The sequence below is a fragment of the Rhinatrema bivittatum genome, chromosome 1 (genome assembly GCF_901001135.1).
Source record: "Rhinatrema bivittatum chromosome 1, aRhiBiv1.1, whole genome shotgun sequence".
Taxonomy (NCBI): Eukaryota; Metazoa; Chordata; class Amphibia; order Gymnophiona; family Rhinatrematidae; genus Rhinatrema; species Rhinatrema bivittatum.
This window is the reverse complement of record NC_042615.1, coordinates 349,369,996-349,390,550: the sequence shown is the minus strand read 5'-3', so window position 1 is coordinate 349,390,550 and position 20,555 is coordinate 349,369,996. Positions and strand designations below refer to the sequence as shown.

The window sequence follows — 20,555 nt, the reverse complement described above, 5'->3', positions numbered from 1 at the left end:
CACGGGAACTTCAATATGAATAGTCTAATCGACCTATTCCAACACTGTAGATAAATACTTCAGATGTCAAATCACAATAATTGTAATCCATTCGAGAGAACAAAGTCCCGATACTTAGCTCATAACAAAGTCCAGATGTGATCGCGTTTCGAACCTCACGGTCCTGCTTCAGGGGTGAATCGTTAACTCCACGTCTTCTTCAGGGGAATCATCAACTCCACATCTTCCAAAAACAATTGTCCCTTTATGGCATAAACGGTGGCTTCTTATGGTACTTCCTCGGCGGTCTGAATTCAGACTCGCAATTGCAAGAAACATGGCGAACCAACAGGGCTTTTGAACCTCCTCCGGAAATGACGTCAAATTATGAAGTTTCCACTATGGTCGTCTCTTCTCCCATACAATGGGACTTCATTGAAGACTTGGTTGAAGACTTTACGTGTCCAAAGAGATTTTCTTCATTTACCATTAACCTAAGATTTAACCTCGGGTTCCACTTTTCCAAACATTCTAATCTTCTGGACAATGCCATTCTGTTCTTAATAGTAGCTTGATTGAATTTGTGGATACTTTTTACCTCAGTTTCCATTTTTCCTATTTTTATTTTCCCATTTTGCAGGGATTACTGTTGATCAAACATTTGTATATTCAAAGAGGTAGCTAATTGTTCCATTTTTAAATTGGAAGTCTTAATAGCAACTGCAAAGACCCGCTGTAAGGTCCCACAAAGTCTCCAGCATGACCACTGCTGGTTTAACAGGGGCTGCTACCTTCTCACCGGATAATGCTGGTACTTCGGTGCCTGAAAGTGTAGCTTCTGAACGGCCAGCTGCCTCCGAAGTTTCCCAGAAGAGTTCCCTCGATGCCTCCGGCTGTGCAGACTCCGCACTTCCTCCTCCCTGCACTCTCAAGTCGCCGAGTTCAACACTCAGCATCTCCTGCAGGTCTCCTAGCGATGACGTGCCCCTCTCAGCAGGAGGTCTGCTCGCGGGGGGGGGGGGGGGGGGGGGGGCTGAGGGAAACCTCTGCCTCAAGCAGATCCGACTCTCCTCCTATTAGTACAGCAGCAAGGCTACTCCCCCCTTCTCTCACCAGTCCCGGAGTTGCAAAGCTGGTAATGAGTCTCTGCTCTGAAAGTTGTGTTGATATCGATTGGAGAAAAACCTAATTTTTCCCTTCCTCTTTGCTGGCATGATTTTCTTGTAATTTTCAACCAATAAATCGCCAGAAAAAAACTCAGAGAAACGCCAAAGTAACTCAAGGAATGAGCAGCTCAGTCACAGTGTCTCCTCTCTGGATGCCATCTTGCCCCCCCTCTGAACTTTTATTTCTTAATAGTTTTTTGTTGTTGATAAATTATGTATTTGTATATAATTTAAAATTTAAAAACAATATGAAAGGTGGGAGTGGATGCATCTGAAGGGAGCTCTTGCTCGGTTTAAACTTAAGTTTTCTTCTTACAGTTTTCCTTTTGCTTCAATGGTCAAATGGTGGGGTAAACTCCTGGAAAGTCCCCCCACTCACTTTCAGTCGACCTCCCTGACACAGTCAATGATGTCAGAGTTCCTGCAAAATTCCTCTTAGTCGTCGGTGGTTCCTGGTGCAGCTGAGGGAGTGAAGCAGCTGCTGGGACTGGACATGGATCTATCCCTGAGCCCTGATAGTAGATTACCTCTTCTTCCACCCTTTGCTGCATCAGCGCTGCAGAGGGGTGCCCCGGGTGTAGGAGAGAACCCGGAAGGACTCATTGGGGGTTGCCCCGGGTGTAGGAGAGAACCCGGAAGGACTCATTGGGGGTTTGCAGACGGGGAGATTGTTGTGGTAGAGGTAAACAGCATTCAGCAAATAGTAAGCTGCTGGCTTTTGGAAATTGCTTTTTGATGAGCGGGGTTTCCTGCTTGGGAAATTTGCCATGAGTATCTCCTCAAAGTATTCTGGCTTTACTACCACTGGTGAAATCTAGTATTAAACCTTCCCAAATCACTTTGGACAGTATTTGGACCCTTCTCTCCTCTATAAAACAATCTTTAGCTTCTCTGACTCTCTATACGAATAACATTCTTTATCGAATTCAGTCTCAAGAGGCTTCTGTGGAGTCCCATGCCAAAGAGATCCAAGATCTGAGGCAAATTACTGACAGTCTTTTTACGATTCATGCTTCCTTGTTGCAGAATAAGAATGTGGCTTCCTGCAGAATTGAGAATTTGGAAAACTCTAAGAGCTCTAAAAGTTCGAATAGCTAATTTTCCTATTTCTATGATATATCCGGTAGAATTTTTTTAAAGCTTATATGTGGGAAGTTCTGGGAATTTCACAGTAAGCAATTCCTTCTCTTCTGAAGGCTTATTATTTGCCTGTTAGAATAAGTTGTATCAGTAGTGCCTCTGATCAATTACCAGGACCATTGAAACCTGTGGACTTGAATATATCTGCTCTATTGGAATCTACAGTTGTAGATGAAGAATATAGAGCTACTTTGTTGATAAATTTGTCTTCATTTATGGAACGCAATATGGTTCTGCGACTTTTTTTCTTGCAGCTCATTTAGCTTTTATGGGATTTAAAGTTTGGGTTTTTCCTGATTTCTCAAGAGCAACCCAAATGAGAAGAAATAAATTTGTCAATGCACAATGAAATTGTTGGGTTAGGTGCCTGATATTTTTGTTTAACTTTTTTTGGCATCTGAGAAATATGTTTGATTTTTTTATCCTTCACAGCTCCATTTCTTTTTAGACTCTCAGACTCCTGCTAAAGGTGAATCGAGGAGTTCTGTGGAGGTATGGGGTTTGAGATAGGTCTTGTGGGAATATTTTAGACAGGGTGTCCTCTTGAAAGATTTTTCATTGTTATTTATTTATTTATTTATTTACTTTTATATACCGACATTCAATCAAGATATCACATCGGTTTACATAAAACTGAGTGAATAGGGCAAGGTCTGCCCTATTTTACATTGTAACGAGGTAACTTATCTATGATCTAAAGAAATGGGTGTAAATTGTAATAAATATGATATTAAGTGGATAGCATTTAAAATAACATTAAAGATATTAAAATATATGATATTACTTTGTAATAATTTGTATCTTATAACATTTTACATTGTAATGAGGTCACTTATATAACATAACATTTTACAATGTACTGAGGTAACTTATATTAGGGCTGGAGAGAAACATTTCTAAATTGATATGGTGACATTGCTTGTGAGAGTAGGATTGGCTGGGGGATTTGGTAGAGGCTTCGGGAGGTTAGCTGGGGGAGGCTTCTGAGGATTGGAGGGAGTAGGGTGGGGAGGGACGAATAAAGGGATGCAGTGGGGGGGGGTTTACATTGGTGGGGTGTGGGCCGGTGTGAATGGGTGTACCAGAGTGGGTGAGGGCAGAAAGGGAGATTTAATTAGGGGTAAGCGTTGATATTGGGGAGGGAGCTAAGTGTCTGGCGGGGAGGTTTCCTTTTTTTAGGGAAGTGTAAAGCTCAGGGAGTGGGTTAATTATCTGGTGGGAAGGCTTTTCTGAATAGCCATGTTTTGAATTGTTTTTTGAAAGCTTGGGTGGAAGGTTCATTTCTGAGAGGGGGTGGGAGTGAGTTCCACAGTGTTGGGCCCTCTACTGATATGGCTCGTTTGCGGGTGGAGGTGAGGTGTGCTGTTCTGGAGTTGGGTACGGAGAGGAGGCCAGTGTCTGAGGACCTGAGGTTTCTCTGTGTGGAGTGTGGAAGTATTGCGGTATTTAGCCAGTTCATTTCGTTGTTTATTTTTTTGTGGATGAGGGAGAGGGTTTTATATTGGATCCTCTGTCTAATGGGCAGCCAGTGAAGTTCTTTTAGTGTGGGTGTGATGTGATTGCATTTTTTTATGTTTGTGATGGTCCTGGCAGCAGCGTTTTGCAGAACTTGAAGAGGTTTGATGTAGGATTCAGGGAGGCCAAGAAGTAGTGTGTTGCAGTAGTCGAGTTTTGAAAAGATTATTGATTGTAGTACTGTTCGAAAATCCATCTTTTATCATGTTGGAGATGTGGTGTTTGAGATTAAGTTGGTTGTCGATAGTCACACCTAGGTTTCTTGTTGATGTTGTGAGTTGCATTCCTAGGTTTTTTGTGGTGTTGTTGCTGAGAGGTGTAGAGGGGCGGTCATTGGAGATATGAAGGATTTCAGTTTTGGATTGGTTGAGGCCTCACCCAATCCAAATTATATTTCCTATTGATCATTCCCTTATTTTTTTGATCACTCCTATTGATCACTCCCTTATTTTTTCTGGTCTCCTCTCAATATGCTTTGGTCTGTATGCATGGAGATGTTGGATAATATTTGATTGCCTTGATTTGGGGTTTGTTTGTTTTTTAATTTTGCTATACATCTCTGGCTATATTTCTGTACAAGTTATACTTGTATTTTTTTGGTCAAAATATAAATAGTTTAAAAAAAAACTATGAAAGGTTTTCAATAAAAAAAATATTCTCTTTTCATAGTGAGAGATGCAGATCTTTATGCAAATAGGATAAAGCATAAGCATTGTCAAGTTAAGTGTAAAATATTGATAAGTCAGGCGAAGAGAGAATTTGAAATGAAGTTGGCCGTAGCAGTAAAAACTCATAATAAAAACATTTTAAAATATATGCGAAGCAAGAAACCTGTGAGTGAGTCAGTTGAACCATTAGATGACGGAGGGGTTAAAGGAGCTTTTAGGGAAGATAAGGCCATTGCAAAAACACTAAATTAATTCTTTGCTTCCGTGTTTACTAATGAGGTTGTTGGGGAGATACCAGTTCCGGAGATGGTTTTCAAGGGTGATGAGTCAGACAAACTGAACCAAAGCACGGTGAACCTGGAAGATGTAGTAGGCCAGATTGACAGACTAAAGAGTAGCAAATTGGGGCTGGAGGAGAGACTTTATTACCTGTGCCGAGCCGCCCGAGAGAGAGGAGGAAGTCTCAGCCTCGACGGGGCTACGGCACGCCTTGCTGACCTCATCTGGGAGGGACTGATAGGGCTTTAAAACCGGCTTCTTTGCAGTTAGCTCGTATATTTCATTTGATAGTCAGGTATGAGGAGTATATGTGAATTTATTTTTTCAATAATTGATTATGTAATCATTACAAATACCTGTATTACATTTATAATGTAAATATTAAGTTATGGAAAATGCAATAAAAAAAAAAAAAGTAGCAAATCACCTAGACCGGATGGTATGCATCCTAGGGTATTGAAGGAACTAAAAAATGAAATTTCTGATCTATTAGTTAAAATTTGTAACCTATCATTAAAATCATCCATTGTACCTGAAGACTGGAGAGTGGCCAATGTAACCCCAATATTTAAAAAGGGCTCTAGGGGCGATCCAAGAAACTATAGACCAGTGAGCCTGACTTCAGTGCCGGGAAAAATAGTGGAAACTATTCTAAAGATCAAAATCGTAGAGCATATAGAAAGACATGGTTTAATGGAACACAGTCAACATGGATTTACCCAAGGGAAGTCTTGCCTAACAAATCTGCTTCATTTTTTTGAAGGGGTTAATAGACATGTGGATAAAGGTAAATCAGTAGATGTAGTGTATTTGGATTTTCAGAAGGCATTTGACAAAGTCCCTCATGAGAGGCTTCTAAGAAAACTAAAAAGTCATGGGATAGGAGGCGATGTCCTTTCGTGGATTACAAATTGGCTAAAAGACAGGAATCAGAGAGTAGGATTAAATGGTCACTTTTCTCAGTGGAAAAGGGTAAACAGTGGAGTGCCTCAGGGATCTGTACTTGGACCAGTGCTTTTCAATATATTTATAAATGATCTGGAAAGGAATACGACGTGTGAGGTTATCAAATTTGCGGATGATACAAAATTATTCAGAGTAGTTAAATCACAAGTGGAACTTGCAAGGAACTTGCAAGACTGGAAGATTGGGCTTCCAAATGGCAGATTAAATTTAACGTGGACAAGTGCAAAGTGATGCATATAGGGAAAAATAACCCTTGGTGTAGTTACACAATGTTAGGTTCTATCTTAGGAGTTACCACCCAGGAAATAGATCTAGGTGTTATAGTGGATAATACATTGAAATCGTCAGCTCGGTGTGCTGTGATCAAAAAAGCAAAAAGAATGTTAGGAATAAATAGGAAGGGAATGGCAAATAAAACAATGAATGTCATGATGCCTCTGTATTGCTCTATGGTGAGACTGCATCTTGAATACTGTGTGCAATTCTGGTCGCTGCATCTCAAAAAAGATATAGTTGCACTGGAGAAAGTGCAGAGAAGGGCGACCAAAATAAGGGGCTTGGAACGGCTGCCCTATGAGGAAAGGCTAAAGAAAGTTATGGCTGTTCAGTTTGGAGAAGAGACAACTAAGGGAGGATATGATAGAGGTCTACAAAATCATGAAAGGGCTTGAACAAGTTAATGTAAATCGGTTATTTACTCTCTCACACAATAGAAGGACTAAGGGGTATTCCATGATCTTAGCAAATAGCTCATTTAAAACAAATAGAAGAAAATTCTTTTTCATTCAGCGCATAGTTAAGCTCTGGAATTCATTGCCAGAGGATGTGGTTACAGCAGTTAGTGTAACTGGGTTTAAAAAAGGTTGAGAAGTTCCTAGAGGAAAAATCCATAAACTGCTATTAATTAATAAGCAATAGTAGCTAGAGATTTATTTCATGTTTAGATACTTGCCAGGTATTTGTGACTTGGATTGGCCACTGTTGGAAACAGGATACTGGGCTTAATGGACCCTTGGTCTTCCCCAGTATGGCATATCTTACGTTCTTATGTACTGGCTGATATGTCCTATTACCCCAATGCTTAGAATTCCATTTTGTTTTCTTTTCTATAGGAAAACAATTCGGCAGAAATTCCAAGAATGTCAGAGCACATTGTGATGCCATTAAGCATTTTGAACACTGCTGTGCCATTGGTTAGTGCCTGTGGTTGCCAACTGAATTCAGTTTTTGGCTAGTTTCTTATAGGGAAAAATCTACCTCTAAATTTTAGAGGAAAGAAACATAGAAACATGACAGCAGATAAAGATCGTATGGTCCATCCAGTCTGCCCATCTGTCCAATTAATTTAGCATTAACTCTTGATGTTCACTGCGAGAGCCCCTGGAGATGGCTTGTTGCTGGTTGACAAGACCATGGATGGAAATGGGGTACATGCAACCCCATTTTACAGGAGAGAATGTATGGGAAGAGTTTGGAAAACTGAAAGTGGACAAGGCCCTTGGGCCAGATGAGGTACATCCCAGGATACTAAGTGAATTCAGAGATGTGCCGAGATGTTCAGAAAGCTACATACTGTGATTGTTCAAAAGATCCCTAAAAATGGGAATGGTGCCGCAAAATTGGAGAAGAGCAGTTGTGGTCCCCTTTCACAAGAGTGGTAGAGAGAAAGCTGGAAACTACAAACTGGTTAGCCTCACCTCGGTGGTGGGAAAATTAATGGAGACTCTGCTAAGGAAAGGATAGTCACTATCTACACTTTCCCTGGACCACATCCATCCTGTCTCTATCCTTTTTGACATATGGTCTCCAGAACTGAACACAGTATTCAGGTGAGACCTTACTAAAGACCTGTACAAGGGCATTATGACCTCCTTTTTCTTACTGGTTGTTGCTCTGTATGTAACCCAGCATCCTTCTGGCTTTAGCTATCATCTTGGCACATTGCTTCACTGCCTTAAGATCACCAGACATTAGTACCCCAAGGTCCCTCTCCCAGTTCGTGCACATTAGTCTTTCACCCCCATCACATACAGCTCTTTTGGAATACTGCACCCCAGATGCATGACTGTACTTCTTTACACTGAATCCCAGTTGCCAAATCTTTGACCAGTCTTCAAGCTTTCTTAAATCACTTTTCATTCTCTCTACTCCTTCAGGCATGTCCATTCTGTTGCATATTTTAGTATCATCCGCAAAAAGACAAACTTTACCTTAAATCCCTTCTGCAGTATCGCTTATGAAGATATTTATAAATATCTTATTATCTTATTATCTATTAAATATTTATTTATTTATAAATAAATAAATAAATATTTAATAGAACCGGTTCCAAAAACGATCCTTGAGTGGAAGACTAGTGGTTACAGCAAAGGGCTGCGAAGCAAGGAAATTAGGGTTCAAATCCTGCTGCCACTCCTTGTGACCTTTACCACCATTACCTCAGGTACAAACTTAGATTTGAGCCCACTGAGGACAGATAAAATCTACAGTACCTAAATGTAATCTGCTGTGAAGTGTCTGAAAGGCAGAATATAAACCAAGTAAATAATTATTACTATTACATGCTGTCTCTGGTCAGTCAACTGGTTTGTAATCTACTTCCCCAAAATGAGAAGTTGCACCCACTTCTCATTTTATTCGAGTCCCTATACAACACCATATCAAAAACTTTGCTGAAATCCAAGGAAATCACATCAAGCAAGTGCTTAAAAAAAATCACATTTGTCTGACAGGACTTTTCCCTAGTGAATCCCTGCTGGACCTGAAGCGGCATGGATGTGTCAAGATGATAGCTAAAGCCAGGAGGATGCTGGTTACATACAGAGAGGAATAACCAGTAAGAAAAAGGAGGTGATAATGCCCTTGTACAGATCTTTAGTAAGGTCTCACCTGAAATACTGTGTTCAGTTTTGGAGACCGTATGTCAAAAAGGATAGAGAAAGGATGGACGTGGGCCAGGGAAAGGCAAACAAAATGGTGCGGGGTCTGTATCAGAAAAAGTGTGAAGAAAGGCTGAAGGATCTAAATATGTGTACCTTGGAGGAGAGGAAATGCAGGGCTGTTATGATACCCAGACTTTGAACCTTTTCTGTTGGAATGGAAACTGTAGAATTAGACATCACAAAATTAAACTCCATGGGGGATGACTCAGAACAAACATCAGGAAATATTTTTTCACATAGAGGGTGATGGATGCCTAGAATGCCCTCCAGAAAAGATGGTGAGGACGAAAACGGTAAATGAATTAAAAAGGGCATGGGATAAATACTGCAGATCCTGAGAGGCTAGATCATAAAAATGAAGAAAGGGGTGCATGTGGGGAGTAACCAGCTCGGAGTAGTAGATACTTCTCTTAACGGAAGGTATGGGGGTAACATGCATGGAGTGGCAGCTACTACCATGGGCAACTTGCTGGGCAGACTGGATGGACCATTTGGTCTTCCTGCCATCATTATTATATTACTATGGCCTCCAGGGCCAGAAGATCCTGGAGCTACACACTGTGATTTTTAAAAATCACTTTATTCTTCTTCTGCAAAAAGGAGCATCTACATCTGCAGAGGGACCTTTGCCAAGATAAATAGAGCAGAATCCTCTCATGCTCACTTGGCGCAGTCTCAGTGCAAATGCCATGCCCCCTTCTGTAAAGAAGGAAGTAAGTTGCTCTTTTCAGCACCAAAGGGCATTGGCAAGGGGAAAGAAAAATAGCACTTGTACTTCAGCACCGAGGACTACAGTGCAGTAAAAGATGAGAAGTTCTCTGAGGTGCATGGTGCAGAAAGATCAGCATGAGAGTTGACATTATCCAGTGAGTTTCTTTTCAGCATGGACTGCTGCTGGTGGCTTGTCGGCGCACAAGTCTTCTCAATGGTGGCTTTCCCTTGGCACCGAACAGTCTGAAAAAACTGGAAACACTCTAGTAACACCTTTGCCAAGAGGAGAACAATCTTCATTATTGAAAATTTCAGTTCTAGAACTAGAATTGAATGGTTTGTTTCCAGGAATTTCTCTAGCTCCACTGGATCAACATTACTTTCTAATGAGAATGTGGAAAGACTTTGTCCAGAATTATTTTACTGACATGCTAAAGTTGCCCCCTCCTCTGTTAGAGAAAGCGACACCTGTTGTAGAGATCATGACTTTAACGTTGGATACCCAATCCACTATTCAACAATATTAATGGTACACATACACACACTCTGAATCAAAGTGCTTCTCCTCTCAAGGATAAGACGCTTATGGAAGTCCCTCCTATTGAAATATCTGATTCCGAAGAAGACTTTTTTCCCCCAGTGTCTCGTCCTTTTTGCTCAAAAGACATGGAAACATGACAACAGAAAAAAACTTATTGCCTAACTACTCTAACCATCCACACTGCTCAGCTCTACCATCCCTATTATGCCCTTAGAAATCCCCTGTGCTTTCTTGAATTCAGATATTGTCCTTATCTTTACCTCCTTCACTGTGAGGTTCATGCATTCGTCATCCTATTTGTAAGAAATACTTCCCTAGATTACTCCTGAGTCTTCCCCCTTTCACTTTCATCCCATAACCCCTTATTGCAGAGCCTTCTGTACATTGATACTTTGAAGGTACTTTAAATGTTTCTATCATATCTCCCTTTCCCTTTTTTCCTCTAGAATATACATGTTTAGATCTTCAAGTCTGACCCCATATGCTTTATACTGAAAACCACTGACCATTTTAGTAGCCACATTCTGGACCAGCTCCATCCAGTTTATATCCTTTTGAAGGTGCAGACTACAGAACTTACACAATATTTCAAATGAGATCTCACCAGGGTCACACTCAGGGGCAATATCACTTCCTTTTTTTCTGCTGACCAGTCTTCTCCCTGTGCACTTAATCATCCTTCTGGCTTTTGCTGTCGCCTTATCCACCTGTTTGGCACCTTGAGATCATGAGATACGATCACTATCAGATCCCTCTTGATTTCACCAGTCCCTTCCCGTAGCATCCTAGGAGTACTTCTCCTCTTGAAGATATGCCCTACCCCTTATTTGTGCAGAAGATTGTTAATGAAATTCCTTTCAAATTGCAAGAAGAATCAGAACCTAGAGAAGATATCTTTAGTGTGCTTAAATAAAGTAGTGTCGGTTCCAGTTTACTGGCTTCTTTGGGAACTTCAAGCCAGAATGTGGCAAATACCTGTATCCATTCTCCCTGTATCAGGAAAGTTAGATCTAAAACAGAGTTCAGCCATTTGTGGGGCATGATAAAGTTCAGCTTTCCTATTACTCTGTAATAATAGCCTTAAGAAAAGCATTCCAACACCCCTCCTGGAAAAGATGCCAGGATTCTGGATAGTACGGCAAGAAAGGTCTTCCAAAAAACTATGCTAAGCTCCAGAATAGTAGCTCATCAGTTGCATATGATACAATATATGTACGCTTGTCTGCAAAAATTACAGTCACTAGCAGAACTTAAGATAGATAAGATGAAGTGCATTATTCCTACCATTCAGGAGGCAGACTATAGCAAACATCTAATAAGATGAGCATGTGATGCTTCTCTTAGAATTTTGGCCATAGCCATTGGAGTCTGAAAGCTTGCCTGGGTGTATGCCTCTGGTCTTTGTGAAGATGTACATGAGAAGCTTGCAGATGCTTCATGCACTGGCGATTATCTCTTTGCAGAGAAAGTAAAAGAATAATGTTCCCTTACCACCCTTAGATGATTTCCAGTAGAGCGGAGGCTTCAGAATTTCAGTTGAGCATGATCCCTAATAACAAACTGATGGGTTATAAAATGATACATCCAGGGTATTGGCTGAACCTCAAGGTTGGTTTCCCAAAACACCCTCCTGTGAGGCCGTGTTTAGATACAGAAAAGCTCATGCTTTAACCAGAGCTTTCATCCCTTCTCACTGGCTGATGCCATAGAGCTTGTTCCACTGCAAGAAAAGAGTTCTAGATTTTATTCCAAATTCTTTGATTCCAAAGAAGACAGGTGGACTTCAACCATCTTAGGCGTGAGGAATCTCAATAAATACCTGAAGAAATGAAAATTCAGAACAAACTCTTTGGGTATTATCTTCCCCTCTCAAAGAAAAAACAGCTGTTAAAGAACTTGCTGGTTTTGCTGTCTAGACCCAATTCTTTTTCTTCTAGGCATTTTATGTTTTACTTCATATGTAGCTGTTATATCAGATAAATCAGATTCTGTAACTGTCCAAAGTCCCTTAGATTTTAGAAGAATAATCATTTAAATCTCCAGGTTGGATAATTGTCAGAATTCAGCATTTCAGTATGAGTTTTGGATTTTCAGACTTTTTAACTTAACTTTCACTTTCAATTTGTCCACAGAAAATCTTTTTTTTTTATACAAGCTGCTGTTACTATTTTTTGTTCTTAGTGTTTGGGAGCTTATCTTGTACTGCACTGGCTGTGAGATGTGTTTGTGGGTTCTGCCTGGGCCTGTAACCCAATTTTTGGTTAGAGATTTGTTGCACATTGGAGTTTTAGATAAGCGAATACTTTCTAAAGACAGAAAAACAAGCCAGGGAGATTTCTTCTTTGCAAGAGCAATAAAACAGCACTGTCTGTATTAACAAAGCAAAATAGAACTGTAGGCAGCCAGCACCTCAACTTGAAGATACAGGAAGTGAGTATACATACAAAAGTACTAGCTAACTCAGTACAGTCCAGCATAGTGACCTGAAACATGCTTCCAATAGGAAGTCGGTGACAAATATCTAAAAGGACAATTTTAGAAACTAAACCAAACAATGTATTTACCTTTTAGGCCTCTCTGGGGTCTGAATGTTCCCTGTAATCTGCAGTTAGGATTCAAAGCGCTAGACTCATGCCCAGATACTCTGATGGAAGCTTCAACATACCTAGTCTGTCACCTCTGATGACTCATGTATTAGAAGTTCTCCATGCTCTGAAGTGCCTGCAAGAGAGTACCTATTTCTGCATACATTTCTTTGAATTCTTTGTCATTTTGTCTCAGGCTTTCAGTAACCCCGTACATGGTTCAGCCCTTAGTTTAAAGATGATCTCATAGCAATTTAATGTCATGCACAACATTGCTTCTCTCCACTCAGAATTACAGGAGATCCACCTTGAATATTTTGTTTTTGCATTGTTACTCAAGGAACATTCTTACAGAGCTATTTTCTAGCATACTTTGGAGTGGGAAAGATTCCTATCATGGTGCAGTTTGGAACAATTATTTTAAGTGTAACAAAAAATCTTATTTCAAACTGTCTTTATTATTTTACAAGCCTTAGGCCCATTCAAACGGGTGAGATTCTGTCTGTCAGAGCCGCTCTCTTCTCTTCTCCACAACATCTTACCCTTCCCACTTACTCAGTCATATCCTCTTCCCTTTTCCTTCCATCCCCTCTCATCTTCCCTTTCCTTCCCCTCTCACCTCATCCACAACCCTTTCCCTCTCCCTCAGCCCTCCTCCACTCCCTCTTTTTCTCTTCTACAGGGCCGGCTGTTGTCCCTTTGAGTGACGGTTAAAATGGGCGAGATTTAGATCTGCTCCGGCCGTCCCATCTCCCTCCCCCCTTCCCCGTTGATGGACGGATGGACTCGGCGACTCTTTTGTCCTTTCCTCCTCCTGTCCCTGTGCGTGCCGGACCGGCCGTCCCTACGGCTCCTCCGACATATTTAACAGCCTGAGCTCGTCTCCGGCGGCGGAGGGACAGGCGCAGGCTGTTAACATGTCGGAGGAGCCGTTTCTCGGAGTGGCGGCTCGTCTGCTCTTTCCTCCGCCCCTCTGTGACGCCCTAGTCCGATCTCTTCCTTGGGGCGGCACGTCGCTCAGAGCAATCTGTTCCGCGCATGCGCAGTAGAGCTGCTCTCTATTGCGCGTTTGCAGCACTTCGGTCAAGCCTCATTTATCTAGATTGATTTGTTATAATGTTAGATGGTTTTTAATTGTTTATAATTGTAAACCATTATGATTGTTAAAAAGAATAGCGTTATATAAATCTAATAAATAAATAAAAATTGGTGTGAATTTTCTCAATGTACTATCTTGTGATTTTTATAGGAGAGGGATTGCATTGGCTTCTCTGGGAGGCCCCATTTATGCCATAGGAGGGTTAGATGACCATACGTGCTTTAATGATGTGGAGAGATATGATATTGAATCTGATCGATGGAGTATTGTTGCCCCAATGAATACGCCTAGGGGAGGAGTTGGTTCAGTGGCCCTTATGGTAAGTTAATGTTATCTTTTAAATGTGATTTGTTTTAATTTACAAAGTATTATGCTACATTTTTGGGTATGACATGTTAAGCCAGTGTACAATGCATGCAAAATAAACAAATTAAATACAAATCTAGTGGAAAGTAAACCAAGTATAATACATGCGTCACTGAAAATCTCCAATCATAGAAAATGTCAACAACCAAGGGATATATATGTATGTATGTAATTGTCCTCTGGTTATAGTGTTATGATAAAGTTTTTTTAAACAACAAACATCTCCATGAGAATGAAACTTCATCAAGACCTCATAATAGGCTCTGCCAGCATGCGTATGCTTTCATAGCCTTAGCAATAATCATAGGTCTGATCTTTACATTTTGGAATTTTTTTTTCTTTTTGCACATAAAATTGGTACTTATCTTATATGGATGAATTTGTATGAATAATCCCATATGCCATCAAAGAAACCCTGACCGGGTCCATGTTTTGATGTAGAAATCTACATCGGGGGATGTTGTCTTATTTTCCCTTGCAGTCTGTACAGAACTGGCATTTAATCTGAAATAAAGATTATAGATATTACTAGGAGATAATATTAAAACCATATCGCATAGAACAAACAGATGACTCTTACTCTGTCTAACCAGCATTCCTGCCTATCTTGGCACCAAAAACCAAGACCTGTATATATGTCTTTTTTGAGGTAATTTCTGGAGTGTTTTTTACAGAGCTCAATTCAAGCCAATCATTTTTCAGGTAAGAGAATACCAGTCAATCTCAAGGTTTAATCCCCGAGGTGCTACTGTGTCTAAAGTGAAAATCCAATATTATTCTCTATAATGCAGTCTGCATTCACGAGGGGAGGGAGTGACATGTTTGAGAATTCCCCAATGTAAGTCTTGGAAAGTATGCTGCTCCTCCATATAGTATGTGATCATTGGTGCCTGCATTTTTTGCATAGAAATGCAACTCTTGTATTCTGCAAGCCTGATTTTCACTTACGTTTGATTCTATCCATGTAGATCTTGTTGCAGGGGCGTATAATGAAATATAACACATACAAAGAGTGGTTTGTTCCATAATGTGACACCATTTTACCAGACTTCAGATCCTGCCAATCTTTTCCTGGAATTGTTTTAGCTCAATGCATACATTGACCACAGGGTATGTGGCCTTCAGGGAACAAAACCTCCGAGGAAGAAACAGGTGGGAAAAGAGTTCACTTCAAAATCTTTCATATTCTTTCCTTGAGTGTAGGTGATCAGAGGCGGACTGGTAAATGCTGGATATATTTTCAGTACTAACTATTGTTTGTGTATTAATGTGGCAATCGAGAAAATATTGGAGAAACATATGAAAGAGTATAAAGAGACTTTGCAAAAGACTTCAATGTCCAAGCAGTTTTAAAACTGTAACTATTAAATATCTTTGATATTGGAACCACTTTCAATGCTTGTGGACATCTTCCTTAAACCTGAAGTTTCTAAAGCATGCACTTACATTAAAGATACTAAACATATACTCAATCAATTACAGCAAATTACTATCCAGAAGATTCTTTATTTCTTAGCATCCAGACAGATGAATCCAGAACTACTAGCAGATTGAGATGGAACAAACTGACGTCTCAATATATATACTCCTGCAGTGACATCTGTCTGCCGGTATTCTCCATCTCCAATAGATGGAGGACGTGCATTTCCCTACTAGGGATTGCTTCAAATTTAGAGGAGAATTAATTGGAGACTTGGATTGCCCTGCTCTCCTGCGATAGTCCCTCCCCCAGTTAAGAATTCCTGAGGTGATTTCCGTGATCCCTCAGATGAGTGCCTTGGTCCGATAGCTGGTTATAGGCCAGCCTGGACTTAGCTGATTAAGTAGCTGAAAGGCAGCAGGTGCAGAAAGCCGAGTGCGGCAGTGACGGTACATGCCCTCTCCCCCGGCAGTTTGAGACTGTCTCTGTACTCAGCTGGGAAGGCTGAGCTCAGGTACATTTTGAAAAAAAAAGAAAGAAACCGACACAGAGTGGTGGAGGGGTTAGTTTAGGATTTCCTCCGGTCTTCGTGCTTGGTGCACCGTCCCAATGTGTGTTCCCACTCCCGTGGGGGTTAGAGGAACTGGGTAACCTGGTGAGTTGAGCGGCTCAGTTGGGCTAGGCCCCGCTGTTAGGCTTCTCTTTTGTGTGCTGCATGGTAGGCCGCAGCAGCGTTTTGCGTGCTTTTTTCTGCACAGTTGGCTGCTCTCTACAGGATCACCATGCGCGCAAGTGCGTCCTGCTGTATGTTCGAATTGTGCACGCGGCCTGTGCATGCACTCTAACTCATATCTGTTGTGCACCAAGGTTTGGAGCGGTGACAGTGTGCTTAGCCTTTTGGTGCACAAACTTGGGACGGTTAAATTTTGTGTGCATACAATTTTGTTTCAGCAGGGCTTAGACTGGACGCACATCTTCAGTCGCCTGTTAAGCGTACTGATGGATTAATGGCGCCGGTGGCTAAGAAACCTAAGCGCCTTTCTCTTTGGGCATCTCAGCCTGGAGTGCCCTCTAACTTGTGCCACTGCTGCTTAGAGGCTCAGGGAGAATGATCTTCATCTGATTTTACTAAGCCTGGGTCTTCCCAGTCTGGTAATGGCCTGGTTAAGAATATGTCAGGAGGGGGATGCCTGACCTTGGAATTCCTTTGACTGGTTCCTCAGCAGGGGATGGCAGCTTAGTGGGCAACATGCAAGTGCCTCCTGGTCTAGGCATGGATACATCTGCTTTTTCTTGGGTAGAGTTTTTTCAAGTATTGCAATCCTTCCTTCAGGCACAGTCCTCGGCACTATCCAACCCTGTCAGTTCAGATCCTTAGGCAGTGGGCTCCCCCTCTGCCAGTACGGTGTTTAAGCGCCGAAGTACACCTTAAGCTACAACGTGTACTTGAAAAGCATCTGGATGGCACTATAATGAGGCAGATCCTGACTCCCTGGGGCTGGAACCATATAGAATAATGTTGTGGTTCTTTCATAGAAATGAATTACTGGCCATGATTTCCCAGACATTGAAGATGTTGGGAGTCCCTGGGGCAGATTCCATGTCTGAGCCAAAGAGAAATCACTTTTTTTTTTTTTTTTTTTTTTTTGCGTAAAGCCTCTAATTTTTTCCCGGTTACGGAGGCCATTCAAGAATTGATTAATCTTGAATGGGATGCCCCAGAGGCAAATTTTAAAGGGGGGTCAGACCTTGAAGGGCTGTATCCCCTGGATCCAGTGGTAAGAGAGCATCTGTATTTTCCGAAAGTGGATGCATTTGTCTGTGCCATCTCTAAACAGATGACTATCCCCCTGGAGGGAGGAGCGGCCTTGAAGAATGTGCATGATAGAAGGATTGAGGCCATCTTTAAGCAAGCATTTGAAGCAGTAGCAATGACTTTGCAGAAAGCTTCCTGATGTTCCCCTGGGGGTCCGCTCTTGTTTTCTTGTCTCTCAGGAAACTGTTGACTCTGGTGTGAATTCCAGGGCAGTTATGGAACCCGCTGCTGCCTTTTTAGCAGATGAGGGCTGTGATTTGGTCTGCACCTCGGCCAGAGGAGTGGCTTTGGTAATAGCGGCCAGGTATCAGTTATGGCTGAGAAATTGCCTTTTAAAGGCTCACTCTTGTTTGGGAACGAGTTGGAGAAGCTAGCCAGTAAGTGGGGCGAATCCCTGGTTCCTCGATTGCTGGAGGATAAGAAGCAGTCACTGCATTCCTTTGGCATGAGGGTTCGTCTCAGGGGTTCCAGGCAATTTTGTCCCTATAGAGGGGTGACCTTTCAGAGAATTTCAGCCTTTTGATAGGTCTCAGTCCTCTCGTCCCAGACAGCCTAAGCGAGGAGCGGACTTGGGTTGTTGGAATCTCTCGAGCATCCCAATGACGTTTTGCCAACCTACCCCCCAGGAACAGGAGATAGAGGGATGCCCCTCTCTCTCTTTTTATTAAAGGTGGGTCGAGATTATATTGGATCAGTGGGTCCTGGAGGTAGTATGAGAAGATATGTGCTGGTGTTTCGCAGTATTCCTCGGCATGTGTTCATGATGTCTCCCTGCCACTCTCCACAGAAGAAGCAGGCAGTCAAGAGTACGCTGTCAAGGCTCCTCAGTCTGAGGGCTGTGGTTCCAGGACCCATTTCTCAAGAAAATACGGGTCAATGTTCCATTTATTTTGTTGTGCCCAAGAAGGGAGGACTCCTTTCATCCCATCCTGGATCTCAAAGGAGTCAGCCATCATTTGTGGGTTACTCACTTTCACATGGAAATTTTACACTCTGTGATAATGGCTATGCAGTAGGGGGAATTTCTGACCACCTTGGATCTCTCTGAGACGTACCTCCATATTCCTAATTGATTGGCGCACCAATGCTTCCTGCGTTTTGTGGTGCTGGGTTGCTATTATCAGTTTCGGGCACTGCTTTTTGGTCTAGCCATCGCTCCCAGAACCTTTTCCATGGTTATAGTGGTAGTGGCGGCGGAACTAAGGATGGGATCCTTCTACCCTTATTTAGACTGGTTGATTCAGGCCAAGTCTCTGGAAGACAGCGGTCTGGTGAACCACAAGGTGATCTCCTTGTTGCAGGAGCTTGGTTGGGTGATGAACCTAGCCAAAAGCAGCCTTCAACCATTTCAGTCGTTGGAGTATCTGGGTGTGTGGTTCAACCCAAAGCGGGGCAAAGTTTTTCTTTTGAAAGCTCGTAGTCAAAAGTTGATGGAGCAGGTGCGTCTCTTGGTGAACACTATATGCCTGACAGTGTGGTCCTATCTACAGGTACTCGGATTGATGGCGGCAATGCTGGAAGTAGTACCGTGGGCGAGGGCACATGTACATCCAATTCAGCGTTCCCTACTGTCTCGATGGAACCCGCAGTCTTTGGACTATTTGATTCGGCTCCATCTGCCAATGGAAGTCTGCTCTCAACTCCAGTGGTGGTTGCAAGCGGCTCATTTGAGAAAGGGAGTCTCTCTGACATCGCCGGACTGGTTGGTACTAACGACAGATGTGAGCCTCCAAAGTTGGGGAGCTCACTGTCGGGAACTAATGGCACAAGGGCACTGGATTACAGAAGATGCTCTCTGGAACATCAATTGACTGGAAGCCCGGGCAGTTCGGTTAGTGTTTGCAGTTCAGCTGCAGGGTCGAGTGGTTTGAATAATGGCGGACAACGCAACAATGGTGGCTTACATCAGTCGGCAGGGAGGAATCAAGAGCCAGAAAGTATCACAAGAGAGAGACCAACTTATGGAATGAGCGGAAGTGCATCTTCAGGAGATCTTGGCCTCGCACATTGCAGGAAAAGACAAAGTAAGAGCAGACTTTGTCAGCAGGGAGAGTGTGGACCCAGGAGAATGGGTATTGTCGGATGAAGTGTTCCATCTGATAGTTGAACGCTGGGGCCTTCCATTTCTAGACCTGCTGGCAACTTATCGCAATGCAAAGGTTCCTAGATTCTTCAGTTGCAGGAGAGATCTGAAGTCCTTCGGGATTGATGCTTTCATGCAGGCCTGGCTGGAAAGCAAGCTGCTGTATGCCTTTCCCCTGTGGCCCTTATTGGGAAGACTGGTTCAAAGGATCGAAGCCCACAGTGGGACGGTGCTTTTGGTGGCACTGGATTGGCCCAGGAGGCCATGATATGCAGATCTGTGAAGACTCCTGGTGGAAAACCCCCTTTGTCTTCTGCCGCCCAGGAACCTTTTGCAGTAGGAGCCTGTCCTTCACGAAGATCTGACTCTGTTTTGCCTTACAGTATGAGCCTTGAGAGGGCTCACTTGTTGAAGCACGGGTATTCAACTGCGGTGAATGTCACCTTGCTAGGAGTACGAAAGGTATCCACTTCCTTTGCCTATGTGTGGGTTTGGCAAGTGTTTGAGGCTTGGTGTGAAGATCAAGGAGTGCTTCCTCATTGTTATCATCCCGCTCATCTTGGAATTTTTGCAGGATGGGTTGAATAAAGGGTTGGCCCTTAATTCCTTGAAGGTACAGGTAGTGGCTCTTGCCTGTTTTCTTGAAGGGAGTGAAAGATTTTCGTCCTCCCTTAAGTTTACTGTTTCCTTTGTGGAGTCTTAATCTGGTGTTGGATTTTTTAGCGGGACCTACGTTTTGACTGCCTCATAGCCTTTCCTTGTGTTTACTGACCTTGAAAATGGTGTTTCTGGTGGCGATTTGTTCTGCCCGAAGAATATCCAAGCTGCAGACCTTCTCTTGCTGGGAGCCTTTCCTTTGGGTGACTCCAGGGGTGATACAGTTGCTTACTGTTCCTTCCTTCTTGCCTAAAGTGATCTCAGTGTTATTAACTTGTAAGAATGTGAACTTTGGACTGAGGTGAGAGGTGTCTCCGCCTACAGGGGGGAGCCTTGTGAGCCTCACCATCGGTAGGCGCGTTCTCAGTGGTGTCAGACACAGCTGTGGAATAGTCTTTATTAAGAGAGGAGAAAGGCACAGCCCGTGGAGCGGGAGGTGCAATAAAAGTAAAGTTCTGAGCAGAGGGTATACCCAAGGGTGATACCTCTGATGTGAAGATCTGGTAGTGGCCCGCAGAGCAAGGTATGCCAGGAAGTCTCTCAGTAGATTAGAAATACCTCAGACGTGTAGATCCGGTACTGGCCCGCGGAGCGGGATATGCCGGAGAGGTGTCTCAGTAGT

At 42.6% G+C, this 20,555-nt stretch overlaps 1 protein-coding gene across 10 annotated transcripts in view; it reads left to right on the top strand.

Moving 5' to 3' along the window:
* KLHL8 (kelch like family member 8) overlaps nucleotides 1-20,555 on the top strand; it is a 202,917-nt gene that overhangs the window by 107,926 nt on the left and 74,436 nt on the right. For all 10 annotated transcript variants that reach the window (XM_029599660.1, XM_029599629.1, XM_029599644.1 and 7 more), the window contains one exon: nucleotides 13,742-13,910. In XM_029599660.1, the coding sequence (XP_029455520.1) occupies nucleotides 13,742-13,910 (169 nt within the window). The remainder of the gene's footprint in view (nucleotides 1-13,741; nucleotides 13,911-20,555) is intronic.